Raw genomic sequence first — 27,835 nt, 5'->3', positions numbered from 1 at the left:
GCTCCCGCGGCCGCCGGTCACTTGCCGGCGTGTTTCTGAGCCGTGTCTGATGAGCCCTGCCCGCCTCTTCCCTCTTCCTGGCTTTTCCCACAGAAACTGCCCAGTCGAGCCCGTGTTCTCTCCTGCCGACAGGAGCGGCACGTTACGAATATGAGTCTCTACAACTTGGACCGCTTTCGCTTTGAGAGGAAGAGAAAAAACGCGGAGCAGGAAACCGTGTCTCCTTCGGCAGCCCAGGTGCAGGCAGCTAATTCTGCTGCAGCGGGTGGTGGTGCTGGAGGGGATGAGGATGAAGCTACGGATGACAGTAACAGGCCAGATACGCCAGCTTCGGATGTGACAGAGATAACTGGTGAGTCAGGTGTTTTGCACGTAGCATAAGAACAGTGTAAGTACTTTATTTCTAGAAATAAAATAATTGTTGTCTTTTGTTTTGGTTTTTTTCCCCCCTCTTTGCTCGTTTTACAAACATGCTGTTCTATGCACACATATTTCACAGCAATTTCAACAAAAGTATCCTTATGTCTAACGGTGCTTGCTCTAATTGAACCTGTGCATTTACATTCAAGTTGGAAACCTTCTGATAACTAAAGCTGAAATGATTTTTTTCAGTTGAGTAAACAAGCTACAATTTAAATGTTTAAAGTATGTTATGCTTTCCTGTTTATTAATTATCTTTACTGATATTTATTTTACACTAATACAGTATCTCAGGGTTTTCAAAGGAAAAAAACCTTTTAGTTGTCTGATAAATGCAACACTACATAGACTTAACTTCTTCACTAGAGTCCTAGGCTAGCACAATGTGGAATATCACAGATAAAACTGAAAAGAAACAATACAGTTCTCTTCAGGTGGGCCTGGTTTTGTAAAGAGCTGAGAAACCTGCTGCTGATTCTCACAAGCTGATTGTGTTGATAGTTTTGTTGCAGTGTTTGTCCTCTTTTCTGGCAGTGGCTTGTGGTTTTCATGGAAGTGTGAAAAACTTGCTTGTGTAGTAATTTATTGGTTTGTTTGGCTGATACACTAGAGATGTGCTGTTTCTGTTTGGATTCATCAGTTAATACTAATGAACAACTGTAATAGCTGTCAACTGCGTAATCACATTCACCAGTAGCTTTTCTGTTACTGAAGGAGTAAGAATGGAAAAACAAAAATTATTTGTTGCTGATTATTTTACACATTTTGGTCATTCCATATAACTTCTGATACAGATGTCAAGGTACAAGTGTTACTGGAGAGATCAGACTGACTATGCATTTAGTCAGTAATGGAGCAACAATATCAGTTGGTGTTGTTTAACTACATTTGTTTTGCGTACAGCTTTCCCTTGGTGGAAGGCAGTTTATCATAGTACCTTATCTATGCGATAACAGAACCTTTCATGTACAATGAGTAGTTCTTCTTTTAAAGCTGAGCCAAGTCAATATTATAGTAGATTGATATTTACTATTCCATGAATTTTGCTTTTGTGCAGGTTGACTGTTTTCAGTTGACAGGAGTGCTTTCATGTTTACATTACTAAATATCAATTGGTGCTTTATGTTTAAAAAAAATATAAAAAACCTCAAAATCTTGGCTTGAGAGTTGCCAGTCTGGAGTTTAGTAGCGTGTTCACTAGCAGAGAGGATGTTTTGGTGGCAGGGAGAACTTAACACAAGAAACAAGCAACTGTTGGTTGTGGCTTCTGCATGTGTGTGCTTTGTAATGGATTGCATGAAAAAACTGGCGCTCTGTGGAAGTGCATTTTGGAACAGGTGGTGTCTTCCTGTTTGTGGTACGGCATTGTCTTGTACAGTGTAGGAGTTACTGAATGCAGGTACCCTTCTTGGACAGTGAACATAGATGTGAAGTAATGGATGGTGCTGCTTGTTTTGTGGCTTGATTTGTCTCTGTGATTTCTTTTTTTTTAATGTTGTTGTTATATTTTTTTTCCTTTAATCTGCCTGTGGACTTGACTTTGTCAGTGGAAGCATGTACGCAGACCGTAACTACCAAGGCCAACAAACTTTGGAGCGTGTTGTTTTTCAAAATACTGGTCTCCCTTGGCTTATATTCTGTAGGGGTAGGACTGAGGAGAAGGAATGTAATGTCCAATTTAGAGGCATGAATATGAGTTTAGATATGAGGTAATAAAAGGAAAGATGAAGAACAGCCTAAAAGAGGAACTGTTGTGGAAGGCTAAGTAATTGTTAGAAAAACTAGTGGGAGATGATGGTAGGTACCAGTAAAACAGAGTAGTGTGGAAGTACAGACAAAATTACAGGAAGTGGCCGACTTAAATGAGTCCATGGACACAGATGCTGGTGTAGAACTGGGGTGCTAATTAACATTTAAAATCGAGTTGTAATTAGTGGTACTTTGCATTTATGTAATGCTTCATCTTTCACAGAATTGAGCGTTTAAAGAAGATGGAGTGGTTTGGTGACTTTTTTTTCACTTATTTGGACATCATTGTTATGTAACCCATTTAAAGGAATTAATCATTTTACAAATCAAATAACATTTTCTGCATCTATAGAAGTTAACCGAAAATAAAACACTCAAATTTTGTCTGCGGGATATGAGGCACTTAAATATAAAAGAGGAAACTAGATTTGATTAGCAGATGTCTGTCCTCCTTGTTTCCTAATTAGCAACAGGAAGACAGAAGTTTTCTTGCTTTGGGTCATAGAATCATAGAATCATTAAGGTTGGAAGAGACCTCTTAAGATCATCGAGTCCAACCGTCAACCCAACACCACCATGCCCACTAAACCATGTCCCTAAGCGCCTCATCTACCCGTCTTTTAAATACCTCCAGGGATGATGACTCAACCACTTCCCTGGGCAGCCTCTTCCAATGTTTAACCACTCTTTCAGTAAAGAAATTTTTCCTCATGTCCAATCTAAACCTCCCCTGGCGCAACTTGAGGCCATTTCCTCTCGTCCTTTCGCCAGTTACTTGGGAGAAGAGACCAACACCCACCTCGCTACAACCTCCTTTCAGGTAGTTGTAGAGAGCGATGAGGTCTCCCCTCAGCCTCCTTTTCTCCAGGCTAAACAACCCCAGCTCCCTCAGCCACTCATGGGGGAAATATTTTAACAGAGTCAAATAAAACTGACAGCTATTTGGTTTTTTGCTTGTATTATCATGGAAAAGGTACAGAGATAACTGGCTTAAGGCACTGTGTGCTCTTTCTACTGCTAAATATGTAAGTCAAAGTATGGAGTAGTTTTGTACAAGAAGCAGTTTACACCAAGTTAACTAAAAAATAACTTGCCCTAATGTACAATAAGTCATGCGAGGACAACGATTACTCGTATTTCTTAAGACAAACATAGTGGATTCACGAACACTGTGAAACTAGTAGATGAAACTGGAGAAGCAAGAGGAGAGTGTTCTTTATTTCACTTACACAAACAAAAAAATTATTAAATAGCTGATGGCTTTTTTTGTCCTATTTAATTTGGTATCATGCGTTCATACTGTGTATGTAAAAAGAATTTTAAAATCGGACTTTTTCCTTCAGGAGTGCAAATGGTTCAGTATCATTTCCTAGGGATTTCTTTGGATTTCTGTTTTGTCATGTGTCCTGAAATATGCATCTAACGAAAAATATTATTGTTTTAATTTCATTCAACTTGGAAAAAATAGTCAGATAATGTCTATTGTGTCGTGAAACACCATTATCTTTTTAGCTGTTTTTTTTGTTTTGTTTTCCCAGAACAAACTAATATTGGTAGATTGTTCTGCACCCTGGGTATGTATGTACATAATGCTTCTTGTTGCTTTGTATTGAACACGCATACCTTACACTTTAAAAAGCAATTTGTGGTATGATGGCCAGAAGAATTGGTCATCTTTATACACTTGTGTATATTCAAAATTACACAGGCTTGCAGTGACTTTGCAGCCAAGTTGTAGATGGTAATTCTGAACGTCACTTAACTGAAGGGTAGAAACCAACTATGGGGGCAGTTATCAAATTATATCTGAAAGATACCTCTCTAAAGAGTTGGAAAAATGCATTGGAGTGGTTTACTACAATTGTCTGTACAAATTAGTATTATTTACTAAATAATACGCACATTTGGTTTCTATTAGTCTGTTAAGAAAACAGTGAAGGTATCTTCTTAATTTTCAATTAGATGTTTTTAATTATGTAAATAGCCTGGTGTGCTAAGATAATGAGATTATTCCAATTGTAGAAATGGAGCAGAACTGTATTAGAGCTATACAAATTAGCATAATTACGATCATGAATTTCAGAATGAGATTTGTATTCAAAAAGCATGCTTACAAAGCTTCAGCAATGAATTGAAATAAACGTTGTAGATGAAATTAAACTACTATATATAATCCTGTTATTGATGGTTGATTTTGTTGATGTCCTCTGTGCAATTCAAATACATGACCCAAATGACTGCACTTTCAGGTTATGATGTTCAGAGTGTCACATCATTCACTTGCACTGGGACTGCTTTTTTTTTTTGTTCTCATCTGTTATCATTTTCTTCATGATCGGAGGAAATCATGTCTTCTGCTTATGTCACAGTTTGTACAGTATAATTCTACTTAAAGCATATCTGGAAAAAAGTAATGACGGCGATACCTAGTGAACTCTTCTGAGGATTCATGACATGATGTGTCGAAGTAACCATCATTTTAAAATGGTCTCTTTGGGAAGCACCTTAGAGTAACACTGATACTTAGGATTATTTTAGCAAATGAAAAGGACTTTCCTTTGAAAATGGAATATTAATTAGCTTGTAGACTTGAGCAGCGTGCATTTGATACGGCTTTCCAAAACTACGTGGAAATTATTTTCCATTTGACAGTGTTTGTTGTGCAGTGTCAGTAAATGTGGTAAGCCTCTTAAGTATTACCTCAGTTTTGTTTTTATTTGGGAGAGAAGAGGCTGGCTTTCTCCGAGTGTGATGTATGGTTTGTGTAGGAGGTTATATTTAGAATTATAGGGCAATGTATTATGGCTCTGCACTAGGTATATGCTTCCTGAAAGACTATAGAGAGTATGATGTAAAAAAAAAAAAAAATTCAAGGTGAAGTGTTTTCAAGAGCAGTTGAAGCTGTGAGTTTACTGACTAAACTAAACAAAATATTTGCTCTAACATTATGAAAACAGTTGCATTTGAGTACCTTCATCCATAACTTAACACTGTCTCCATATAATCATAGAGAGTTTGATCCAGTTATTCTCATGGAGTCTCTTTGTACGATAGCAAAAACCAGTTGTTGGGGTTTTTTGTTGTTGTTTATGTCTCCAGTTAGGGATACTTATGTGTTTTCTTATTTCTGGCCTTAGAGTCAAACGCTGGTCTTACGATTGCAGGCATTCCTTAATAGTCCTTTTTAATAGCTTATAATCAGGAAATTCTGCTTCCAGTAATTACATGCTGTGGCAGTAACTGTTTAATCTGTTACTATTCTACGAGGTTATAATTTGCTCTAAATATGAGGACTTTATTACGTATGTGATTTCTGCTCCCACACCCACCCCCCATTAATAAGGGATTCTGTTCAGTGGAATAGGTGGAGGAGGGGGAGAAGGAAATACTGCTTTTTTGAGAGGGAGAATGCTTTTTGCAGGCAACTCAGCATTTCACAGGTATAGGAATTAGGAGTTGTCATGAAGACTGGACAGTGATTGCTATTTAAAGTAAAAATAAAATGAGAAATCACCAAGAAAAACAGTAAATGCTCTTTTTATTTAAATCTAAACCTCTTCCAAGGTTTATATTGCAAAGAATAAAATTATTTTTAAGACCGTGTTATTCTTGTAGACTTTCCTTGGTGTTTTTTTGTGAGTTGTTTTTTTTTTTTTTTAATGTAACAAGGATGCTTTTAGCAAAACTGTCATGAATACCTGTCACTTCTGTGTCATGCTACTTGCAGGAGGAATGTGTTTGGAATATAGGCTACCTACAAGGCAAAGATCATGAAAACTGGCTTGATCAATTCTGTTAATTCAGTAGAGATGTGAACATGTTTCTTACAGACCTGTTTTGATATTTCCATTCACATCTTTCTATGCATCTCGTATTTCTGTCCCATTGTGATAGCCCTTGCTCAGCAAGCCCAACTTCATAATCTTCAGAATTTTTCTGCTTTGTTTTTCTTAGCTAGAGAGGAATTGCTGAAATAAATTTGCCCGCATCTTTATGTTTAAATCTAATAAAAATGTTTGATACGTTCCCAAAGGTCTCTCTTGCTCTTCTCCTGTATTCATCTTAAAACTTACATGGTTTTCAGATAAAGCAAAGCAACTGTGTCAATGACAACACATCTCCTTCCAAACATGGATAGATAGAAGAAGGTACCGCTGAGGAACTTTTTACTGCCCACATGTTGGTCTTGGTTGCAGGGAGGCCTGTCTTGGGACAGTATGTTACTGCTTCAGAACTAGTAATTTTTAGGCCTTCCGAAGTTTACACATGTATGGGCTTTTCAAGATAACAAGATTACTTTGCAAAGTGAGACTTCTGCCTCTTCTAAAAATCATTACCATAATCCTCTATCATGTTTTGAAAGTGATAGAAAAGGTTTAGATTTTTACGATAACACAATTAAAATTGAGGCCTTTTATCACAGACGAAGGAATTAGACACCATGTAGCTCACTTCTGCATTTGATTATCAGATGAATTTATTCTAGCCTCTTCTGTGTCTAGTCTGCTGGCAAATCAGCTTTGAAAACTGGCATTATGCTCTGTAGTAGCTTGACTCAGCAAGTTTCTGTGTTAGTGAATGGAGGCAGAAGAAACTACCTTTATTTTCAGCTGAAATTTATGGTTCCAGAGTTAGCGGCTGAGAAAGCAGCACTGGTGTTTGGATTATAGGCCCGTGAGCTTTAAGAAAGGATTCGTGCACTAGAGGGGAGAGGATGCCCATGATGCTGTATTTGCATTATGAGGATGTAAAATCCTTTTACGTGAGGACTTACACTGACAGTTCTATCCTTATAACTCAACTCTCCCAGGAGTTTTGTAGCCGACTCTCCCGCACCTTCCCTGTGTAATTGTTTTGGTCTGTTTTCTTATTCATGATTCAAAGATCTTTGGTGTAGGAAATGGGTGTGGAGACTTTTTTTTTTTCACTCATCTACCACCCCAATTCAGAGTATAGTACGGTCTGTTGTCCTTCACTGAGGCTCTTAAAAAAAACTATTTTTTTAGCTATTTTTTCTCTAATTTTGGGGTCTCTTCTATCTGTTCTCTCTTGCTTTGTGTTCTCGCCCATCTTCTTACAACTTACATCAGATCCTATTAACAGTGGGGAGCTCCTGTTTGTTCAATACCAGCCACATAGGTGGGATTTGTTGTGTTGTGTCACGGGGTAAAAAGCTTGTCTTTGCACAGAGGCACAGTGGTGGGTGGGGGAGTCTGAATAACCTAGTCGGAGGAATGGCCCCTGCCCTGGCTTCTCCCAGGGCTGTCACAGCAGGGCTGTCGGCCCCATGAGTTGAGGGTGATGCCCGTCACCGTGAGTCAACAGCAAGGCTGTTGGGAGCACCGTTCAGGCTGAGGGGGGTTGCTACCTTTGCGAGTATGGGACTTATGAGATGCAAGTAAGAGCTTTTTAGGTTTGTACAAAACTTGCTATGGGATGTTTAAGGGGAGCAACCGAAGGCGGGGAAGGGGAGGGATCAGAGTGAAGAGGAACAAGCGTGGGGAAAATAGAGGGATAAGGGGATAACAGGGGTCGGTTACACGTACACAGGTCAGTATACTTGTCTGGCCATGCCCTGTTCGTGATCACCAGAGTTAGTCCTGTCTTCTCATTAAAATCCTCTTCTAGCTACTTTCCTGGGTGAGGGGAATCAGTTCTGTGTGCACAGGGGTCTAAGTGCCAGCAGCTGGAGTGAGGACCAGGGGTCACAGCGGCTCATGTGTCTGGGGTGCCAGCAGCTGGAGGGACCAAAGTGAGTGGAAAATTAAGTGACAGCCAGTGTGGGCCATGGAAGCCTGTGTGTCTGTGGTGCCACCCCCCTGCACAGCCCCTGCGGAGGGAGTGGGGGTACCAGGGGGTGAGCCAGCAAGCAGGTGAAGCGGCCTGGGAAGCCAGGGAGGGACCAGAGGGTCTGAGTCGCCCATTTGTGTGTGGGACAGCCCAAGCCGAGGGGACCCGGTGCCAGCCACCAGGTAGAGGGTGGAGAGATCCACAGCGTGTGTGTCTGCAAGCCTGTGCAAGGGGTCTGTGCTGACAACCTGAGTGGGGTGCGGGCCCTGAGGGCTCCTGTGCTCCCATGCCAGCAAGCGAGGAGGCTGAGGCTCCATCCTTAGACTGGGTGTCTAAGGCCAGCGGCTGGAGGGGTCCCCGTTGTGTGTGTGTGTTTGCTGCCAGCAGACCTTTGTCCTGATCAGCCAGGAGGGGAGCAGGAGGCGGCTGTTGTTTGTGTGCCCCTGGTTCTGGAGCAGAGAAGTGAGTGTGGGCTGGGTGGCAGCAGCAGCAGATAGGAGGTAAAACTTGCCAGTCACCTGGGAAGTGGATTCTTCTTTGGCATGAAAGACAGACAAACCCCTTCTTATTAAACCTGGTCAGTAAGAAATACAGAAATGCCGGATTGTAGAGGTTTTTAGATGGAAATTAAAACATGGGTTTCTCTGCTGAAACAGGATGCCGAAACAAGACAATTCTTGCTTGTTGTAACTAACTCTCTGACAGACTGTGATGTTCTTTCGCGAATTAAAAGCTGAGATGATGATAATTATGTGCTCTTCCTTCTTCTTGCTCTTCTGTTTCCAAACTGATGGGCTAATGCCTTGTTAGAAATGTGTTTCATATTTTCGATAGAATTCTTCCTATGCGTGGCTAAGGTCATCTGAAGACTTAAGGCTTCAACGATTGCTTTTTTTGAACTGTCATTGAACCCTTCTTTAATATCCATGAGGAAATGTAAGTAAGTTTGAGTAACGTTCACTCCCATCCCTTTAACCAGTGTTAAGCCCCATTTTCAAGTTTTCTTCCTTTTCAGTAGTGCACTATGTAACATTTGGTACCATATTTTTTTTAGTTTATTGGGTACCTTTCCCTTTCAAAGCCAGTATCACCTGGTAGTTTCCCATGTCAGCAAATTGCTTGTACTTTTAGGATTTATCTTTGTTTCCATCAAATGCTGCCACAGTGAGTTATTTTAAATTTATTTTCAGCAAGATTACTTTCATACAGAAAATGCTCTCTGCAGCTGTCATGTTCTCTGCTCCATGTGTTCTTCTTCCTCTCTAAAGTCATATGCCTCCGGGGTCCATAATTTGTCTGGTCTTAAACAAAGTTACTTGACTTACCAACTATTCTTTCTTTCCAGCACTGGCTGTACAAATGGTGAAGTGGTAGAAAGGAATGAAGTCTTGAATGCATGGGACTGCTGCACTAGGTCAGGCTATGTATGGTTCTTGGCTCATACCTTTCGCAAAATGCCTTGAGTGCTTTTCTTCAATTACTGACATGAAATAGCACACATACGAGGTGGCAATTGCATCCAAGTATTTAGTTCTCTTTAATGCAGCTTTAAAGACAGAAGAGCTAGAAGCTGCATGTTCAAGTCCACATGTATCAACTAAAAATTGTTGTTTTTCCTTAGGGTTTTCTAAAGATGGTAGCAGAACAGTTCTAGCCTCTGTAGGCAGTGGATTGAACCATGTGTTTTACCTTGCCCAGGCTTATATGGGAGCATCAGAGTTTTAGTCAGAACCACCTTGAAACACACAATATATGCAGTTAGAGCATACTGTGGCGTAGCTGCATTTGGTACTGTGCTGAAACAGGGCGATGGGGCAAAGTCTAATAAAGCATAGGCTTTTTGATTTCGTTTTACAGTGTTCTAATCCTCCCTCCGCTTCAGGTTCAAGACTTATTTTGTATGTCAGGTTTTGTGTAGATTTCCCTGTGTGGTCATGTTTTTCCCCATCTAGGTATGTGCATGGAGTTGGTTTCAGGTGTAGCTGACATTGGGGGACTTGACTTAGTCATGCATTATTCATGACTAATTCAGGAATTATATTAATAGACTGGCTGCTTATACTTTTGGTTGTCTTGCAAGCATGTTCAGAACTGAAAAGTTAATACATGCTAATGCACACATAGTGGCTCAATTTTGCAAGTGTCATTGAAGGTATTATATGATTCGTGAGGTGTCTTCTTAGTGATATATCCTGATTATGTATAGAGTCTGTATATCCTGATGCTTTGTATATAACACGAAGCATCCTTCTATATGCTAAGTTTCCTTTTTAAGGATCATTTGGAGCATAATGTGGAGAAGAGTGACTAAACAGATTATCTCTCTATAGGAGTTGCAACTTACCTGTCGAGTTCCTCGGTGTAGCTTCCTAATTTTCTGCAGTATAACACAGATGTTCCCCTTCTGAGAAGCTATCAAGACAAGTAGATCATAAATCAGCCATCAGATACACCAATATGTTTCTATCCATGTCCTGATCAGCCTGGAAGTAGTTCAGAGGATTTTGCTGATTATTCGTTTTTCCAAAAATAGAAATGTATTTATAAGTAGTTATTAACCTAAAATACATGATCTCTTAAACTTTGTGGTATAAAAATTATTTGTTTGATGTAAGAGGGCTGAGGATCTTTTGCCAGGTAAGTTACCACTTTAAGGAATACAGCTTACAGGAATTTTCTGTGCATAAGGATGTGAGTTCTGTTTAAATGGTTGCTGTTTATAAGAAAGAAATCGTAGCTATCTGATGCTCTACGTACAGATAAATATTTGAAGTTGTAAGTCATAAGTCATTGTCTCCTATCTTTTCTCCTATTGAAATGGCTTGCACAGGGTACTCCACCATCCCAGAAACTCCTGAAGCCGAGAGGACAAGGAAACAATCTTATTTCAAGCGTCGAAGAGGGGTACAGTTCCTAGATGTGTCTTCGGACAGCGAAGATGAAGAACCAAGAAACTTCAGTGCTGCGAAAGAAAACAGGGCTCCAAGGAGAGATGCAGTTGTAATGTATGCTTTAAGCCAGTTTTCTGTAATGTTTGTGCAACCTGATGTGATGTTCTAAATTGACATACTGAATTGAAAATCTGAGTTCTGGTTTACTGGTTTGTGATTTACCTGCCCCTAACTAAACTTTACTGGATTTACAGGGAAGAAGAATCCAGCTCTTAAGCCATTTTCTCAGAGAAGACACTTACAAGGGAGGAGTTCTGTCATGTTGAATGATACGTGTGATGTTCATTATATGTTTGTGCATTTGCCCCTCTGAAATCCTTTTAATGACACTTGAAAGCTTAACCATAAAATATTTGCTTTATTAGTTTTAAACTATATTGGAGTGGATTTTAGCTTGTTTCTTTTTTTTATGAAACCATAGTGGACAAGGAAGCAAGTAGAGCTTCAGTGTGTAGTGTAAGAGTTCCCGAGCACAAGTTAAGTATTAGTTGCATGATGTGTTTGCTATGCTTAGTGAAAAATTTTTTTTTAGTGATTTGGAAATTTATATTTTTGAATAAACTGGAAGAGAAGAGAATAGTGCGCAAGTGTCACTTGCGTGGGTGCTAAAAAGGCAGCATTGAGACTGCAGGAGAGACAAGATGTAGACAGACATCTCGCACAACCAGTTGGAATGGTTTAAAGAAACCCCTGGTATTTATTACCTGCTAGTTATATGTCTGTGTGACTGAAATGTGGTAATTGTCTGTGCCCCTTAAATGTTCTTGTGCTAAGCAAAACAAGATGGCTTAACCTGCTTTTTTGATAGTCTGGCTGAACTAACCTGCGGAAAACTTTTATGGGCATAGCAACCTTAACCCGTGTAGTCTCTTGTCAGATTTTCAGTCCTTACGTAGAGCATGGAGTTACTGGAGCTTGTCAGCAGAAATGAAATAATGCATTTCCCTGCTGCTGAAATTATCTGAAATTTATCTGAAATTCTTGAATTTTTTTTTAATGCGTCTTCCCCAAAGTTTCAACTTAAGGCAGATACTTGGTAAGAAAAAAAAAATTTAGTAGTTAGCAAAGTGAACCCCTGTTTCTGTCTATGGTTTAAGTTGTAGATTGTGCAAGGATACAGAGACGGCAAGCTGGTTGCGTGCACCGAATTGGCTTGTGCGCAGTGCTGTGTAAACACACTTACACTGCTTCTGGGATCAACCTGTTTTGGAAGCAGTACAAGTGGTTTTGTACCACATGGAGCCAATGCTAATAAGCCATGCAGGATCCAACTTGCAGAGCCACAGCTTGCTATTTCTGTACTGTATTCCGATTACTGGAAGTGAGAGACGGATAGCAAAGTGGTCCCTAGTGGGATTGATGAACATAAGCTACATCCTCTTGTATTCTTCATTATTCTTGTGTGGCCACTGGTCTCTTCTGCACCAGGCACCCCAGTGCCTGACACTTTGGCATGGTGTGTTGGCTCAGGTGCTAACTGATGTATACCAAACCCACTAAGCTGTCTCACAAGTGATGTTCTGGTTGAGCTAATAAACGAATTGAGAGCGTGGCAGGAGTTAGCTTGGATCTGTCCAGGCTTATGAGCTCTGGCTTGTGCTGAATTTAGCCTGGCTTTGCACAGAATTGGTCAATTGAGTGTCTTTGCACTGTGTATTTTAGTGCACGTGTTACCTAGTGCTTGGGGGTTTTGTGATATTTTTTTTTTTTCAGGGCATCCCAGCCCCCCTTATCCTGAATAAGTGATAGAGCAGAAAGCACATCTTTCCTAAAAGGAAGTGTGCCTCAAGCTTCACTACCAAAGTCACTGTCTGGACTCGGTTGGAAGAAAGCAGAATTCTAACACAAGGTTTTGTGGGTCGGAGTCATACTCGTTTAGTGGTTCAATGAGTGTTTCTTCATGCTTGATAAGAATGTGATTATACAGAGAGGACAAGATTTATGATGTGTGCAACTCTGGCTTTGTTGACAAGTATCTAGATGTTAATTCCCAATAGGAAAGGATAGGGTAATTGCAGTGCTGCCATTTCCATTTGGGTTTATTTTCTTTTTTAAATGCAGTTTATAAAGAAACATTTTTCCTTATCAAGGCAAAAAGATCTGAAATATGCTAATAGAATTTTAATATGCCATTTCACTAAGGCTTTTTTTTTAAAGGGGATGCTGGATTCACCTTCTGAAGCTTATAACTAGATGGCTTGGTGGATTGAAGAGGAATTTGGGTTATTTTTTGTTTTGAGGATTTTTTTACTCTATGAGGTGCAACCAGAGAGTCCACGTGGCTGTGTGTGCCTTTTGAGCAGGATAGGGAGAAAAGGATTATTTGATGAACAGTTGTCTCAAAATAGTGTGTATCTTCTACATAAGGGGCATATTACTACTTTTTTCAGAATTGTATTGCAACCTGCCTGTTGCAACTGCTAAAGAAAGATATAGTGAGGAAAAACAGGTTTATTTTTAGTCTTTTACCTATATCTGTGTAAAGAGACCTGCAGGAAAGCCTTTCTGATGGTGAAGTCCCTATGAAATGGCAAACTCCATACTGTTCAATTAATTTTCATTTGGGAAAGGAGATCTTACGTGTCTATGGAGGGCAGTAGGATGGGAGACCTATGCTTATGTTGTCTTGTCTGTGCAACTGAATATCGTGAAAAATATATAGGGATTGCTTTTCCTGCAGGTTAGCTCTAATAATAAATCTTCCAGTAAATTCAGGACTTCGCTTTTTTCGGAAAGGTTCTTCCCATGTTTAGATGTTTAAGACGCTGCGTAAGGATCTTTGAATTTTCTTTCTCAGTGAGCTGAGAACTAGAACAGAGAGTTGATACTGCACCTGGAAAGTTTTTACAAAGAACTTATCCACACCTGTTCATCTGTGGGGCAAATAAATAGTAGCAAGACTGTTTGAACAAACTTGAGATGGTCTGATGTAATTCAGGTAGCTGAAATGATGAAATGTGTTAAGATGGTTGTTGCTAAATTGGTAAGTAACCTTTTATAGCACAATACGAGGGTAAGTCATGGTATTTCCCTTGTGTGTTCCTCCTCTCTTCTTTCCTTTGCTAAGCTGAAATGTCTTTACTGCAAACAGAAGACTATATAGTCATATATACTTTATTTTGTCCTGAATATGAGGTATCACTTTGGGTACAAGTTTGATTCAGTGTTACTGAATGCATCTAAACACACTTTGTGTGATCCTGTTGGTTTTGGTTTACAGTAACCTTCTGGTAGAGTAAAACTTTCATAAGCAAAAATAAATTTTAATTCTTTTTCCCCTCCCCATACATTGTAGCTCTGAACAGTCTGATGATGATGAGCAGCCTGAAGATGAACTACCCCAGTTGGCGTATGTAAATGGTGGGGATCAGCTGCCAGCTGCGAAGAAGGGTGTAGAGGAAGACATCAGAGATGCAAAGCTGCAAACACTGAAGGAACTTTTTCCCCAGAGAAGTGACCAAGAATTACTACAAGTAATAATGCTCTGTTCTTTTGATTTATTTTGATGACTTCTGTAGGCAATATTCCTAAGCCTCTGGCTTTATAAGAGGGAACAGCCTTAATTCTTGTTCGCAAAAGGGTGTATGAAAGTAATGTATTTTAGGGGAACTACAGCCATGTCACGTTTCCATATACACATGCATACATACACAGACACTTATGTATATATAAAAATGAACACATATATATATGCACACACTTCATATATATATATGTATGTATTAAAAAAACCTTTAGATCAACTCAGCAACAGTGAATTCCAGTGTGTAGAAAATTTTTCTATTATTTCTTTCTGTTGTGACGTTTAATCTTAGTTATAGCTGTCTTGGTTGATAACTATTGATAACTGCCGTTGTTGGAGTGCAGCTAACTGAGTAAATGCAGTATGAGTGAAATCATTGCCATCTTCTCCAGTAGATGAAACGTTGCACCCTTGTATTTATGAAATCTAATACTCAAAGCCTTTAGTATTTGCAATGAGGCAAAAAGAGAGTAGGTTTGAACTTACTATAATTTATTCTGATTATGCTGACATGTGAACCTGAGATACTCTTGGCCGTTGTCCAGTGTACAGTACAAATCTACAGTAACATTATGGTAACTTATTACAGTAAAATATCTTCGGTACAGTAAAATATATTTTTAGTAAGGTTACTTTTCAGTGCTGATATGTAACTAGGTTTTCACTAGCTTTAGTTATCAAAGCTAAAGGTGTTTAAATTAATCTGTTAAGTTTCCTGGTTGTTGAAATGCCATTAAAGAAATACAGAAATTTTACTGGTGCTCCCTGGTGGGTGTTTTTATCCCAGTGGATCAAGCTTTATGTTTAGGCTTTCTACTTTAGGAAGGAAGAAAGAAGGGGTTGCAAGTAACAGTTTTAGGATTTTTCTCCTGGACGTTGTAATAAAATTTACATTGTAGATGTCTAGAATGTATGAAGTTTCAATTTTTGGCAATGTAGAATGTATTTAAACCAAAGAGTGATAACAGTTCATGGTAGCTTAGAAACTAGCTAGAAATGACACGTGGTGTGTCTGACTGCTGTTTTGTGACTTCAGTGGTGTTTTTCCCTACTCAGTGGTATGTAGTGCTGATGGTATTTATTCTCAGGAGAGGGTAAGATAGCTCCTGTATCAGCAGAACTTTGTAGTACAGAGAGGCTGTGCAAATTTTTGTCCGCAGTTACATATCCACAACAGTTTTGAAGGAAGATGGAGGAATATTAGGCAAATCTATTGTTCCTTCATGAAGGATCTGTAACAGTCTGTCCTGACAAACCCTACACAACTGATGAAGGCTATTAAGGAAAAATCATGAGCCTTTTGAAAAGGAAATTGTGTGTTTATAGCAAAATTGTAAGATGCTGTTTACAAACATGGACAGATACTTGGGAATCAGGATTCCTCATAACTTAATTTTTTGTGTTTTTTCATATTTGTAACCTTTAAGCCATTTGCTTCTCTGGAGTTATCTTACTTGCAAAAAGCATTCTAAAAGTCTCAAGGTCCAATTAATTTGTAAAAATGATCTATTTTGAGATTACACGTGGATGGAGAAAGAGTCTAGGACTGTAAGGAAGTATAGCAAAACTTTGAGGCCTGTTAGAAGTTTCATGCATGTATTTTCAGGAAATCGACCAATGTGACATAACAGGATACAGACATTATATGAGTTAAGAAATCAGTTTTTTGGATCATCTGGTTTTGTGATAATAACATTGAATAGTTTTTGGAAAAAAGCTTTTAAGTAAACCTGCACGGTGTGTTTGTGAAGTAGGAAAAAAGCAATAATAAATGAGATTGTATTAAAAATGTTTTCTGGTAGGTTTTTTAAAGTGTTTCCAAATACAGCTTATGTGATCAGTCTAGCTAATTTGGTACCTGTTAATTTTGTTCTTCGATTTTATAATACATCTATTTTTGGGGTGTTTTTTAAATTGTATTTCAATCACGCTGATCTATCATTGTCCTCCTCTGTTCAACTGGATTAAATTTCACCACTTAGCAGTTGACTCTTTTTTTTGCAGTTGATAGAATCAGCACGCACAATGGATGAAGCAATAGCTGCTGGTTTGAAGTTCAATGATGAAGGTATGTTTAACAAAAAAACCGTAAAACCAAAAACAAGCTTTAGAAGCTGTAGCTAATTCAGTGAAGTAAACTTGGTTGGGCGGTATTTAAAAAGTGGTAAAGCATATGCTAAAAGTTATACTATTGTTTGTTTATTGTAATAACATAAAACTGAAATTACAGGCTTTGCAAGGGGAAAGATGAAAAGAGGATGCGGACCAAAATCCAAAAACAGAACAAAAAAGGGGATTTTGTTCTGTGAAGCTCAGGATTGCTTTACATGTGGGTCCTTAAGTGGTTTCTGTTCTTGCTGGTTCCTTCTTTGTCCAGAAGTTGAGGCAAATAGTAATGGGTTAGCAATAGTAATTCTAAATGTTTGTAGGTGAGAAATCTGGTGGTGTGGAAAAAAATATACTGGAGTATGTAGTCACTCATAACTAGATGTTGTTGTGTCAAGGCTCATCACAATTTTCTCTTCAAGTTGACTTCAAGACTTGCTTCTAATTCTGGATAAGAACTATTAGTCTTAAACATCAGACAAATCCCCACAGTTCTTTAGCAAAACATCCCCCAAACCATGCCTTTGAGCCCTCAGAGCTTACTTAGGGGTTTTTGTTCTGCATCTGAATTTATGCAGTCTCATGCTGTTATAAAAACAAACAAATAAACAAAACCCAACCAACCAAAAAACCCAATACATGATGTGGGAGTGTGTAGAAAGTGGTAAGCATGTAAAAGGGTCATCATTCTTGGGCTTTGGGTTTGTTTCTTGACATCACCTAAGTCCAGGGTTAAATCTCTTGTCTTACATTAATCTTTTTGACTGATGTACTGGGGTTGGTGGGGGAAGAGTGGAAGGTTGGTATGAGTATTAACGTCATTATAAAAAGCTGATCCATTTCAGCAGTCTCCATCTGTTTGCAGTTGTCCATGGTTTTCCTGAGAGATCTTCATGGTTTGGATACAACAGAAAAAGCTATTTATGATCACTCTTGATTATTTTAGTTGTTCTAAGTGGTTCATGTGTCTTTTCATGCAGTCTCCTATGGATTTGGAAGCAATTTGTCTAGGAAGCTCATGTGCTGAGGGAGAACAGTTTTACTCCCTTTCTAAAGTGGAAGATTTTTTGCTAATTCAGTTCCCCCTGTTGTACTTACTATATTTTCATCTTCTGATTTTTATATACAACTTCAAAGATTTTTAACAATTACCGGAAAGCTTTAAAACATTGGGCTAATTTTAATGAGGGGTTGCTTTTGTGTTTTGTTTGGGTTTTTTTACCCAACCAGACCAACATTTTGAGGTTATCACTGTGTGCGTGATCAGATTCTATAGATGGGACTTCTTGGATGCTGGCAATAGAAAACTAAAGCTGGCATATTTTTGAGGGACACACTACTTCTGAGTGCTGCTGCTCCTGGTAAATCCCTTCTTGGAAGACTATGATTACTTTTTAAGGGTTTTGATTAATATTAAACCAATCTAAGCTAATATATATCCTTAAACTTTGTTGCAGTTCATAGTGTTTGAACTAAACCACTTTGATTTCTGGTATGTAGGCCCTGCCTTTTGGCCATTTTTGTGTTGATCTAAGAATGCAGTTTCGTATCCTTTCAATACAAGCCCACAGAAAAATCTTGGCAGCAAAATTCTCACTAACCACACCTGTTGTATAAAATATTTAGTTAGGAGTAAGCATGCCTGAAAGTGATGGTATAAATCACCTCATTTTGGACACATTTTTTAAAAATGGTGACGTTATTGAACATCTGCTTATCTATGTCAATTTATGATATGCTTTACTTGTTGTGAAGTGTTGACTGTGTGAGAGGTCAGAGACAAAATACAGTTTTGTGAAGCATGGCTTTGCTAAAAAAGTGTGGCCGAGTCATCCTCAAATTTTTCTGTCCTTTCAAAAGACAAAACCTTGTATTTATATCTTGAATTCAGTAGTTGTATATAGCTAAAACAAGAAGCATTGCAGATGATTTATAGGTATGAAAATTAGATGTGACACACTGAAAATGTGTATGAATGAAAGATGTGAAGTTACAGTAATACCTGCTGCTTGTGATCTGTTTCCGATGTTTTCTGTACATCTTGAAGACCATGAAATTGGTGAGGGTGCTTCTGAGCTGAAGCCTCATGTAAACCTGTCTGATGTTCACTGCTTTTTGAACAGGCAGAAATGACTGTTTCTTTTGTAATGGCAGGGGAAGTCACAGTAATAAGCTTTTTTTGTAGTGGTAGCGGCAAATAACTGGAAGTAATTACAGATACCTCTCTAAATTTTGAAACCCTGGAGCTGCTTTTCTCGTTGCTCGTTAGTCATAAAATTTATAGAGAACAAAGATTCCTCTGGAAGGCCCGGTGTGCCCTGCTCCCACTCCAAGGATGGTTCCCGTCTAGCAGTAATAGAGTTTCTTCATCCCCTCAGCTGTATGCTCCCTTAGCACAGGAAGGAGTAATTAAGTGTACCTTGCAAAGTGAATGTTTTCAGAAAGCTGGGGTTTTTCTGTCATTTGCAGATGTGGTGGGTTTCAGAAGACCACATGTTAATTTCTAAATAATTATGTGTTCATAGGTTCCTGAGACCATGGTTATCCAGATCCTTTGCTACAGTTTAATTGCCTCTCAAATTGCTCACAATCGAGCTTTCCTCAAAGACTATTGAGTGCTCAGCCCATGACTTCAATGCAGGGAGATCTTCAAAATACTCTTACGTGGAGCTCATGTATTTTTTAGGGCAAAGAGATTTGCAGGGTCACTGTTCGTATTCAGAATTATCAATCCTGAATGCGGTTTTAATTGAGCTTAAGCAGTTATAGCATGAAGCCTCCATGACTTCTAGTGCATTACCCAACAGCAGCCTGACAGCCCTTAGCTTTGAGATCAAGACAAACACACGTTTCTCAGACTTAAGCTAGTAGCGTGGCTTTTGCTGGCAATATTGGTTAAACAAGGTTTTTGGGCAGAAAGGTCAGGGTCTGAATAGTGAAGGAGAGCCACCTCCCCTCCATTGGCACATTCTCTGGATGCTTTGAACTGTGCCTCTTGTATATATTTATACCTATATATAGAAATACATAGACTTTGAAAAAATCTTACTAGTGTTTTCTGGTATTTCTGGCAAGAGCTTTCTTTTAAGGAAGAATTGCTGATGCTTTACTCTTCTGTCTTTGGGATGTTATAATGTTGGGGTTTTTTTTTAAATATTTATATGTCACATCTTCCTTTGATGTCAGAGTGAGTGAATGAGTCTGGTAGAAAAATTAGTATTTCCACACAAAATGTCTTTTTGTGCAAAGATGTGGCTACTTAATTTTCCACAACTAAAACTATTTTGATCATCCAGGCAGTCTTTTGGATTGGAAAGCAAGCGTGCTTGTGTGTGTGTGTGTGCGCACGCGTGTGTGCGTGCTTGTTCACTGGTCTCCTTTGGCAGTGTGGGAGGGGAGGTTGGCCAGAGTTGCTGGTATCAGACATCAAAGCTCTGCAGGCAGTCAGTCTTCCAAAAAAGATTTAAGTTGCAGTACTATTTCGGATCATGGACTAGGAATTTTTACAATAATTTGGTCTGGTAACAGTTGCTGCTTCAAGCAAAGCTAATGTGGAGAAACAGTGGTAATGTGTTCTTGCCTTCATGAGCTGTGGACGGCGGCAGTCAGAAAATGCACCTGACTGGGCAGGTCTTAATGCTAAGATGATAATCTCTTGATAATCACCAGGGCCCAAAGATATTCAGAAAGTTCTGGCTCATATAAACTATTCATAAGTAATATGGTTATCACTGATATTTAGTTATCAGCAACTTAATATGCATAGTTTTCTTTCAGACATTTGGATTTAATGTTGAAAACTGTTTGGTGTAACCTCTCCGGTGTGCACCTGAGCCAGAAATCAATCTTCAGCACTTCCAGATTGGCAGTGATGTACATATTCCAACTCACGATTGGGGTTCAGCCTTGATTAAATACCAACTTTCCGAAAGCAGTCAGCTTGAATAAAAACAGACAGACACATACCTTTATGCAACTTGGGTGTAAAACGCTTGGCAATTATTAAAAAAAAAAAAAGCTATTTCAGTTGTTATATATGAGAGGTAATTGCTTGATTAATTGCCAAACTACTAAAGAAAACTTAGAGGTAAATAAACACGTACTTTCAAGCAGCTGCTTTGCTTGAAGTTTCAATGTATCTGTGGACTATAATAGGAAACTATTATGGAGACTGGTAAACATCTAGTGCAGTTAATAAGTAGCTACTGTAGTGTTGGTTTAAATGATCCTACTGTTTTGGGGTGAATTTAATGAAAGTAATTAATTCTTCTTTTCTGCCTCGATTCTTTTTAAAGCTGCCTCTCGTAAAAGGAAACTAAAAGGTTCTCCCACAAATGGCAAAAACAGAAATGAGTCACAAGTCACAAAAAAGCCAAGAGCTAATTACGTAAGTACTGTTTTTTCTCTGTGCATTGTAAAATAAGTGGAATTACCTGACTTGGTCAATGACAGTGGTGTCATGACTCGGTGTGTTTTATCAGAAAATCCAATCAAATTTAAATTTTGCCATCTGAATGAGGTTTTTCTACTTTCTTCTCATTGGCAATTCTGAATGGAATTACCTGCTTTGTTCTTTAGTGTTTGTGGATTTGTATCCCAATAGCCTGTTCACTGCTTTCATGGAAGTGGTTGACGGCAGGTAGCAGTATGTGAGGCGCCGAGAACCATTCAGGTCTTGTGAACATCAGTGAGAGTTACAAGCTACGGATCACATTGTCTCATCAGGTCATTCCTTGTGTTTCCTCAAATAGATGAAGTTCAACATCTGTTGCTACTGTTCTTCTGTGTTAAAGGAGTAATGTTGTTTACGTATGTATTTGAAACTATGACTTAGGGAAATCTTTCGAAGGAATGAATTGGTTACGTTTAAAGGAATAATTACTTTGACCTCTGCCAATAAATAGGAACTATGTAATGATCCTGGTGCATTTGGCAGATCTTATGCACAGTCCTACAGTGCTGTCATGAGGCCAGCTCCCAGGCATCCCAGTAGACATCCTTGAAAACCACATATGGTAGAGAAAGGGAATTCTACAGTAAATACTGGAGGCTGGATGGAGGATGGTGACTACCTTTGTGTTGAAATTTAACTAAATATTGTCCTCGGTCAGAACAAAATGAAGAAAACATAGACTTTTCCATGAAAGCAAAAAAAATATTACTCAGATATTCCCCTACTTCTGGAGGAGAGCTGTGAATTTTGTGAGGCAAAATTTGCTGGGGTTTGGGTTTGTTCCTCCTCACCAAACCCCTGGGTTAGGTTACAAAAGAGACTTTACTGAATTATTACCCAGCCAGCCTAGCAAACAGTGCTTCACTGGACCTGGTTTCATGCAGCAGTTTGATTTCTGTGCTTAACAGTTCCATTACAGTTAAAAGGGGAAGGATAGGGAAAAATAAGGCTGAAACACTGGGTTTTAGAATTCATAATAGAGACTTGTAGTGAGAAAACTTGCAGGGTTTTTTTTTCTTGCTCTTGCTTTTCCTCTGGTTCCTAAGCTGGTTCCTAAGACTAGAGCATACTTTGCCAGCTATTGTACGTACTGTAGCTGTACTCTTGATGATACTATAAGCTCATAGAGGAAAGGAACCGTGTCCTCTGTTACTCGGAGTGCTTCTGGGTGATCTGGTTTGTGCTCTTTCAGCAAATAGCATCATTCAGTGAAACAAATATTGATCAAACCTGTTGGCATCTCTGCTGTAGATAAGTAGATCTGTAACCACTTTGCATTCAAAGCTCTGTGAAGAAACTTGTGTAATTCTTTGTGGTGAATACATAACAGAGCAGCTTGTGGCATGTAGAAGTTTTGGCAGTCGTTCATAAGAAACCTCCCTTTTTGGAGGCTGATAGTAGCTGTTAGTGAAGCTATTGTTGATGAAAACTTTTGCCAGCTTTTTATGTGACTCCATGGTGTTGTGACACAGTATTTGTGGATTTTTACCTGTAAATCTTCATATAAACACACCATTTGACATGTTTGTAGACTCTCATGGGTTAAATACTGCACGCTTGGTAATCTAACCAAACTGACTGACTGTTAACGCTGCCATCTTCTGCCTTAAATATCCAGAATCATTACTAACTTTTTATTTTAAAGAAATACAAACTAGATAGTTTTATATTACTTATATTTAGGTATGTAACTTTGTACTGTGTATGCTTATCAAGTAAAGAATGCCAGTCTTTCATGACTGAAGACATTTTCTACGCTTATGAAAGCTTTGATCTTATTTTGATCTTATTTCGATGTATTATTTTAATAATACTTATTAAAATAATTAATTTTAATTATTAATTAAAATATATTTTTAATATATTCTGCAACTTGGATTTGTCTTAAGTGCTTTTGTCATTTAGAGTGGCTCTTTAAGGATAAGCAATACTGATTAGGTTTCATTGTTTTTAATTTTTTTTTTTTCTGTTTCTATGCTTGTAATTTACATTAAACCTAATAGATTTCTTTTTTTTAATGCAGCTGGATGAGTCAGAACCCCAAAGACAATGGGAGAGGCAAGAGATGCTTGTGAAGAAGCTGCAAAATACATTCCCTGGATTGGATAAGGAGGTGAGCTCATGTCTCTTGATAGCACATCAGGCTTTGACTTCTTAAGAAGATTGCAGCTGTTGATAGTCCAAATGAAACAGTCCTTACACCAGCAGCACTCTTGGAAAGACCCCAGGGTAGGAAGGTCTTTGCTGTTGCTGCTTTTGGAATGTAACTTGCCCTGAACTGAGAGCAGTTGGATGTAATCAGGACTATATGGAACTTCTCACCCTACTTTTTTGGTCCCGTGACAAGCCTGGCATAGTCAGATTTGATGACCTGTTCTAAAAATGCATGGGGAAATTATCCCTCCCTATCTCACACTCTTCTCCCCTGGATGACTAGATATACTGTGTGCTTTGTATTAGTTTAGTACCTGACGATACTCAGCAACTGGTCAGGGCATTTGAATACTGTGCTTTAAATTGTTGGAAGCAAAGCTTGTTTATGTGTGTTCTTACCCTTTTGAAAAGTGGAGTGCAGCTCTGCCTAAACTGAGTGTGTAAGGTTAAACTGAAGGGTTTTCTCCTTTGATTTCCTTTATTTTGAATCATCTGATTTACTGGGGTTTTCTTTGCCTTGTGCAATTAAAGTTAAGCGTTAATACCTTAATGTTGTTATGCACAGAAATTTAGTTTTTGCTTATCTTACCACAATACAGAATTTCTTATCTTTTACTAGGAACTGAGAGATGTACTTCAGGAACATAACTGGGTGTTTCATGAAGCACTGGAGGCCCTGAGAGTATTTGCAGAAGATGATGAGGGTAAAGACAGATTTATAATCCATTTTTATCCCAAGATAAAACAAACAGACTTGTGATACAAATCTTTTCTAATGTCCAGCAATGACAATCCGGACAGCACTATGCCTAGAAACTTGCACCGATACTTGAAATTAGTATTATGGGGCGGATAAAAGAAGGAAACTCACTTTTTCTGTATTTTTAGGTGTCATGATTATTTTATCTTTTGCTCTGTAAGTAGAGATAAATATCTTTGCCTTGTTAATACATATTTACATAAGAAGTTGTAATTACCTATGGGTATGTCATAAAATATATTTTGAAGTGTGTCAAAGCTGACACCTGCTCCCCTCCTGCTTGTTTAAAAATAAGTTTTGTTTTTTAACTGGAGTAATTTGTAAGTCAGTAATTGCAAATAACTGCATAAGTGACAAGTGACATACGCTATTTTATCCTTTTAAAATGTATTCTAGGAGAGAAAAATACTAGAAATAGGCTTTAAATTATGCAACCAATTTATAAATATCAGTGCATTAAATGTAGCAGGGAGCAAGAACCATGATATAACTGCGAGTTATAACTTAAATACTATTTAATGAGTTGATTGCTTGCTGTCAGGTATGTATATGTTTTGCTGTATCAGCTGTTTAAGTATTCTTGGGATAGGATAGTATTCTTAATTGGATTCTTTACAAGTGGAGAGAGCTATCAGTATGCATGAGGTTGGGTCCTTGCTGCTGCTGCTTCTGAGGAGGTAGACACTGGGGTTGGAGTCAATCAGCAGCAAGCTGGGATTGGGCAGAAGAGAAAGTGTTGCAAGTGGTTTCTTCCAAAGAAGGAAGAAAAACTTCTGAAAATTACTTGCTCACGTTCTGTTAGATAACCTCTATCTTACTTTAAGACAGTAGGGTTATTTTGGTCAGAAATACCTCATTCTTCCAGTTTCTTTAACAAGTACATGTTTTTGTTGTTCCACCTCTAATGCTGTGCTGAGATGCATTAAAATGGAAAAAATATGTAATTTTTGTGGTGAAAGTAGGCTTGTTTTCTGAAATCAGCAGAATTGATATCTCTGCAGTCAGGTGGAGTGGGACCAATATCTCATCCCAGCAACACGTCGGAGTTCTTAACTATCTGCTTTTACCTCAGAGCTTCTGCAGCTCACACATATTACATAGCATTGATCATCTGTATTTTAAGATAGTTAGTTACAACCTTCTGCTATTTGAGCAGTATACAAATTAGCATTGCTCATCTTATACTCACAGTTGGTACTATTTACATGTTTTAAACAGACTTGTATGGTGTTTGCTCCTCTTTTCTCTTAGTAACACCTGCTGTTGTGTATTAAATACTAGAATTGTGTTTTATATCTATATAGGTTTTATTTTGGAAGAACAGTGGATTTGAATTTGCCCTTAACCAGTATGCGTTGACTTGTTGCCTTCTATATTGCATGCATAGGCATGGAATTTCCTCCCAAAAGTGAAGCTTCTGACTGGACTGAAGCCTCGGCAAAGAGCCGAAGTGACGAGAGCAAAGAGAAGCCGAAATCTTCCGGGAAGGAGCAGAATGGCTTTCGGAAAAAGGACAAAGGCAAAAGGAGCATTTGGAATACTAAAAGAGAAACAGAAGACTCAGAGGATGAGTCAGCTTCTGAAGATGGTGGTAGCTCCCTTGACGAGGACTACAGCAGTGGCGACGAAGTGATGGAGGATGGCTACAAAGCGAAAATCCTCAGCTTCCTGCAGGATGCTTCCCCGAGCGAACTGACTTTGATTCCCCAGTGTTCTCAGAAAAAGGCTCAGAAGATAATAGCGCTCCGGCCCTTTAACAGCTGGGAGGCTCTGGTAGGTCTGCATTCTTCTTTTCCTATCCCCAGCCTGCCTAGAGTCAAGGTGGCTTCAGCCTAGGGAGGCTTAGATGGGTGGCCTTATCCTGATTAGGCTAAAATGTTATGTTCCTCCTAAGCCAATAGCGTTTCAAATAGTGTCATATGACCTGATTTTGAATGAATTAAGGGGTGATTTTCCTGGAAAACTCAAGCTGATTGGCTGACATTACTGTCACTCACTCTGTAGCATAAAAAGTTGGTTGATTTCACTGCAGAAGAAGAAATAAGAGCTTTCACTTGGGAAGGAGGTGTTTGCTAGTCTGTTCTGAGCTCTTGTAGCTGAAAACCCATGCAGGAGGCAAGAACGTGGCAGGACCTTTACTGCAGACACTTGAATAGCAGCAGCAGCAGCTTCCAGGGTAGCTCCATGATTGAAGGTGCCAGCATGGATATTTTCAGTTTCATACAAGAAACAGTTGTCTTTTTTTTTTTTTTTTTTCTTTAATCTACTGCAACTTAGTCTCTAGCATGGTTTTGCTAGCTGAGCAGTGCAGCCATTTTTTAGTGGAACAAGCTGCTGTGTTTTTATTAATAAAAGGTAAAGCATCAGAAAGCTAAACCACAATCCACAACAGAAGGGAAAACGATATCTCTTGGTAAGTAGATTATCTACTGTCACTGGGGTGTTACTTTCAAATGTTTCCCATGGTTTGTTGCCTTCATATTTCACGCAGTTTCAGTTAACTGGAAGACATCAGACCTGGTAAGAGCAATGTCCTGGTAAGAAAATTGAAGTGCATTACGGCAGATTTTCTTGGTTTAATTTATTAGTGCTTTGGATTTTAAAGCAGTAACTGTGTGTAGGCCCTCTTAAAGAGTAATTGGTATATTTTTTTCATCAGTATGTGTTCTGAAACCTCCCCCACTGATGTATGCAAGATCCGCTTGTATTTTTTCAGAGCAGAATAGAACTTCTTCAATATGTGTAAAACAATAACATTTATTATTTGGTGTGTGAAATGTTTTATCACAAAACAGTAAGAGATACTAAACAGATTTTTAAGGAAAACAAAATGATCTTTGTATGTTGTGTTGCGGGGGGGGGGGAGACAAGGGGAGGATACTTGGAGAAAAAAAAAAATACAAGATGCAGGTATGCTGCAAAAGAAATCCGTTTTGCCCCAAGCCTTTGGCTTCTCACAGAACATCTGTCATACGGCTATTCCTTTCTAAACTTGTTGGATTTTGCCTGAGCTTAATTCTTTGCAGAAATATTTGCTACAGGGCTGTTCTCCTCTTCTCTATGTAAAATATTTAACAGAAAAAAAGCTGCATGGGCCTGTTTGTGTTCAAAATTTGTCTTTCATAAAGATTGCTGCTGTCAGCAACCACATGTTTATGTAGTGTTGTGAATACTTGCCCAGAGTAGAAGTAGTTTGCAGCAGATTTTAGCAGATGTTTCATATCAGTGTGGATTTAATTGTTTATAAAGACCCAGTAGCTCAGTGACCCAACGTTTTTCCTACTAATTAGTAAGAGTGGTAGAATAATGGAGAGAGGTGATTCAGTTTCAGCATTAAAGAAATTGGCTTAGTTTTAAGGTCTCTTTTTACTGTAATGATATCTTTTGTAACACAATGTAAAGCGCTAGAAGTTGTTACCACTTGTTCATTATTAGAACTGAGGAGGATCTTAAGGCTCTCAGCCTGAGATTAAGACTAAAGCCTACTTATTTGGAAATTGAATGTCGTATTCCAGGAAAACGTAAATTAAAACGGCCTTTTTATTTTAGACAAGCTTTTTAAGTTGGACTAAGATTTTTTTTTTCAGATGGATTTAAAATTAATTTCAAGCTTGTGAAGTTATTAAGTTATTAAGAATGCTTGAAAATACTTCTTCTTTGGAGCAGGTATTTAAGACAGATGTTTAACTTGATCTAATAACGCTTAAAATACACAGAAAAAATTTAACAAACATGGTTCTCAAAAAATAAATGGAGAGAGCTGAAAATGTCCTTGCTGACAAGGATTAATTCCTTTGACAATTTAGAAATGCCCATACTCCAGTCTTCAGTGCTGGAGATAACTAGCTGGGAGCACCTCCTCTCAAACACTAACTTGCGTAAAGAGTGCTTGGGTATGTCCTTGAAGCTTTAGGTATCTGTCTCCTCAT

General features: G+C 38.6%; 1 protein-coding gene across 1 annotated transcript in view; it reads left to right on the top strand.

Annotated features, from left to right (window-relative positions):
* Positions 1 to 150: 150 nt before the first annotated feature.
* The window catches only part of SMARCAD1 (SWI/SNF-related, matrix-associated actin-dependent regulator of chromatin, subfamily a, containing DEAD/H box 1), a 45,899-nt gene continuing 18,214 nt past the window's right edge, over positions 151 to 27,835 (top strand). Inside the window, exons 1-8 of the mRNA XM_009329759.1 lie at positions 151 to 352; positions 10,790 to 10,964; positions 14,206 to 14,383; positions 16,438 to 16,501; positions 20,835 to 20,926; positions 23,016 to 23,105; positions 23,766 to 23,850; positions 25,294 to 25,679. Coding sequence (XP_009328034.1) covers positions 151 to 352; positions 10,790 to 10,964; positions 14,206 to 14,383; positions 16,438 to 16,501; positions 20,835 to 20,926; positions 23,016 to 23,105; positions 23,766 to 23,850; positions 25,294 to 25,679 — 1,272 coding nt within the window. The remainder of the gene's footprint in view (positions 353 to 10,789; positions 10,965 to 14,205; positions 14,384 to 16,437; positions 16,502 to 20,834; positions 20,927 to 23,015; positions 23,106 to 23,765; positions 23,851 to 25,293; positions 25,680 to 27,835) is intronic.

The sequence above is a fragment of the Pygoscelis adeliae genome, unplaced genomic scaffold (assembly GCF_000699105.1).
Source record: "Pygoscelis adeliae isolate BGI_AS28 unplaced genomic scaffold, ASM69910v1 Scaffold67, whole genome shotgun sequence".
NCBI classification, from domain to species: Eukaryota; Metazoa; Chordata; class Aves; order Sphenisciformes; family Spheniscidae; genus Pygoscelis; species Pygoscelis adeliae.
This window is presented reverse-complemented; position numbering and strand designations above follow the sequence as displayed.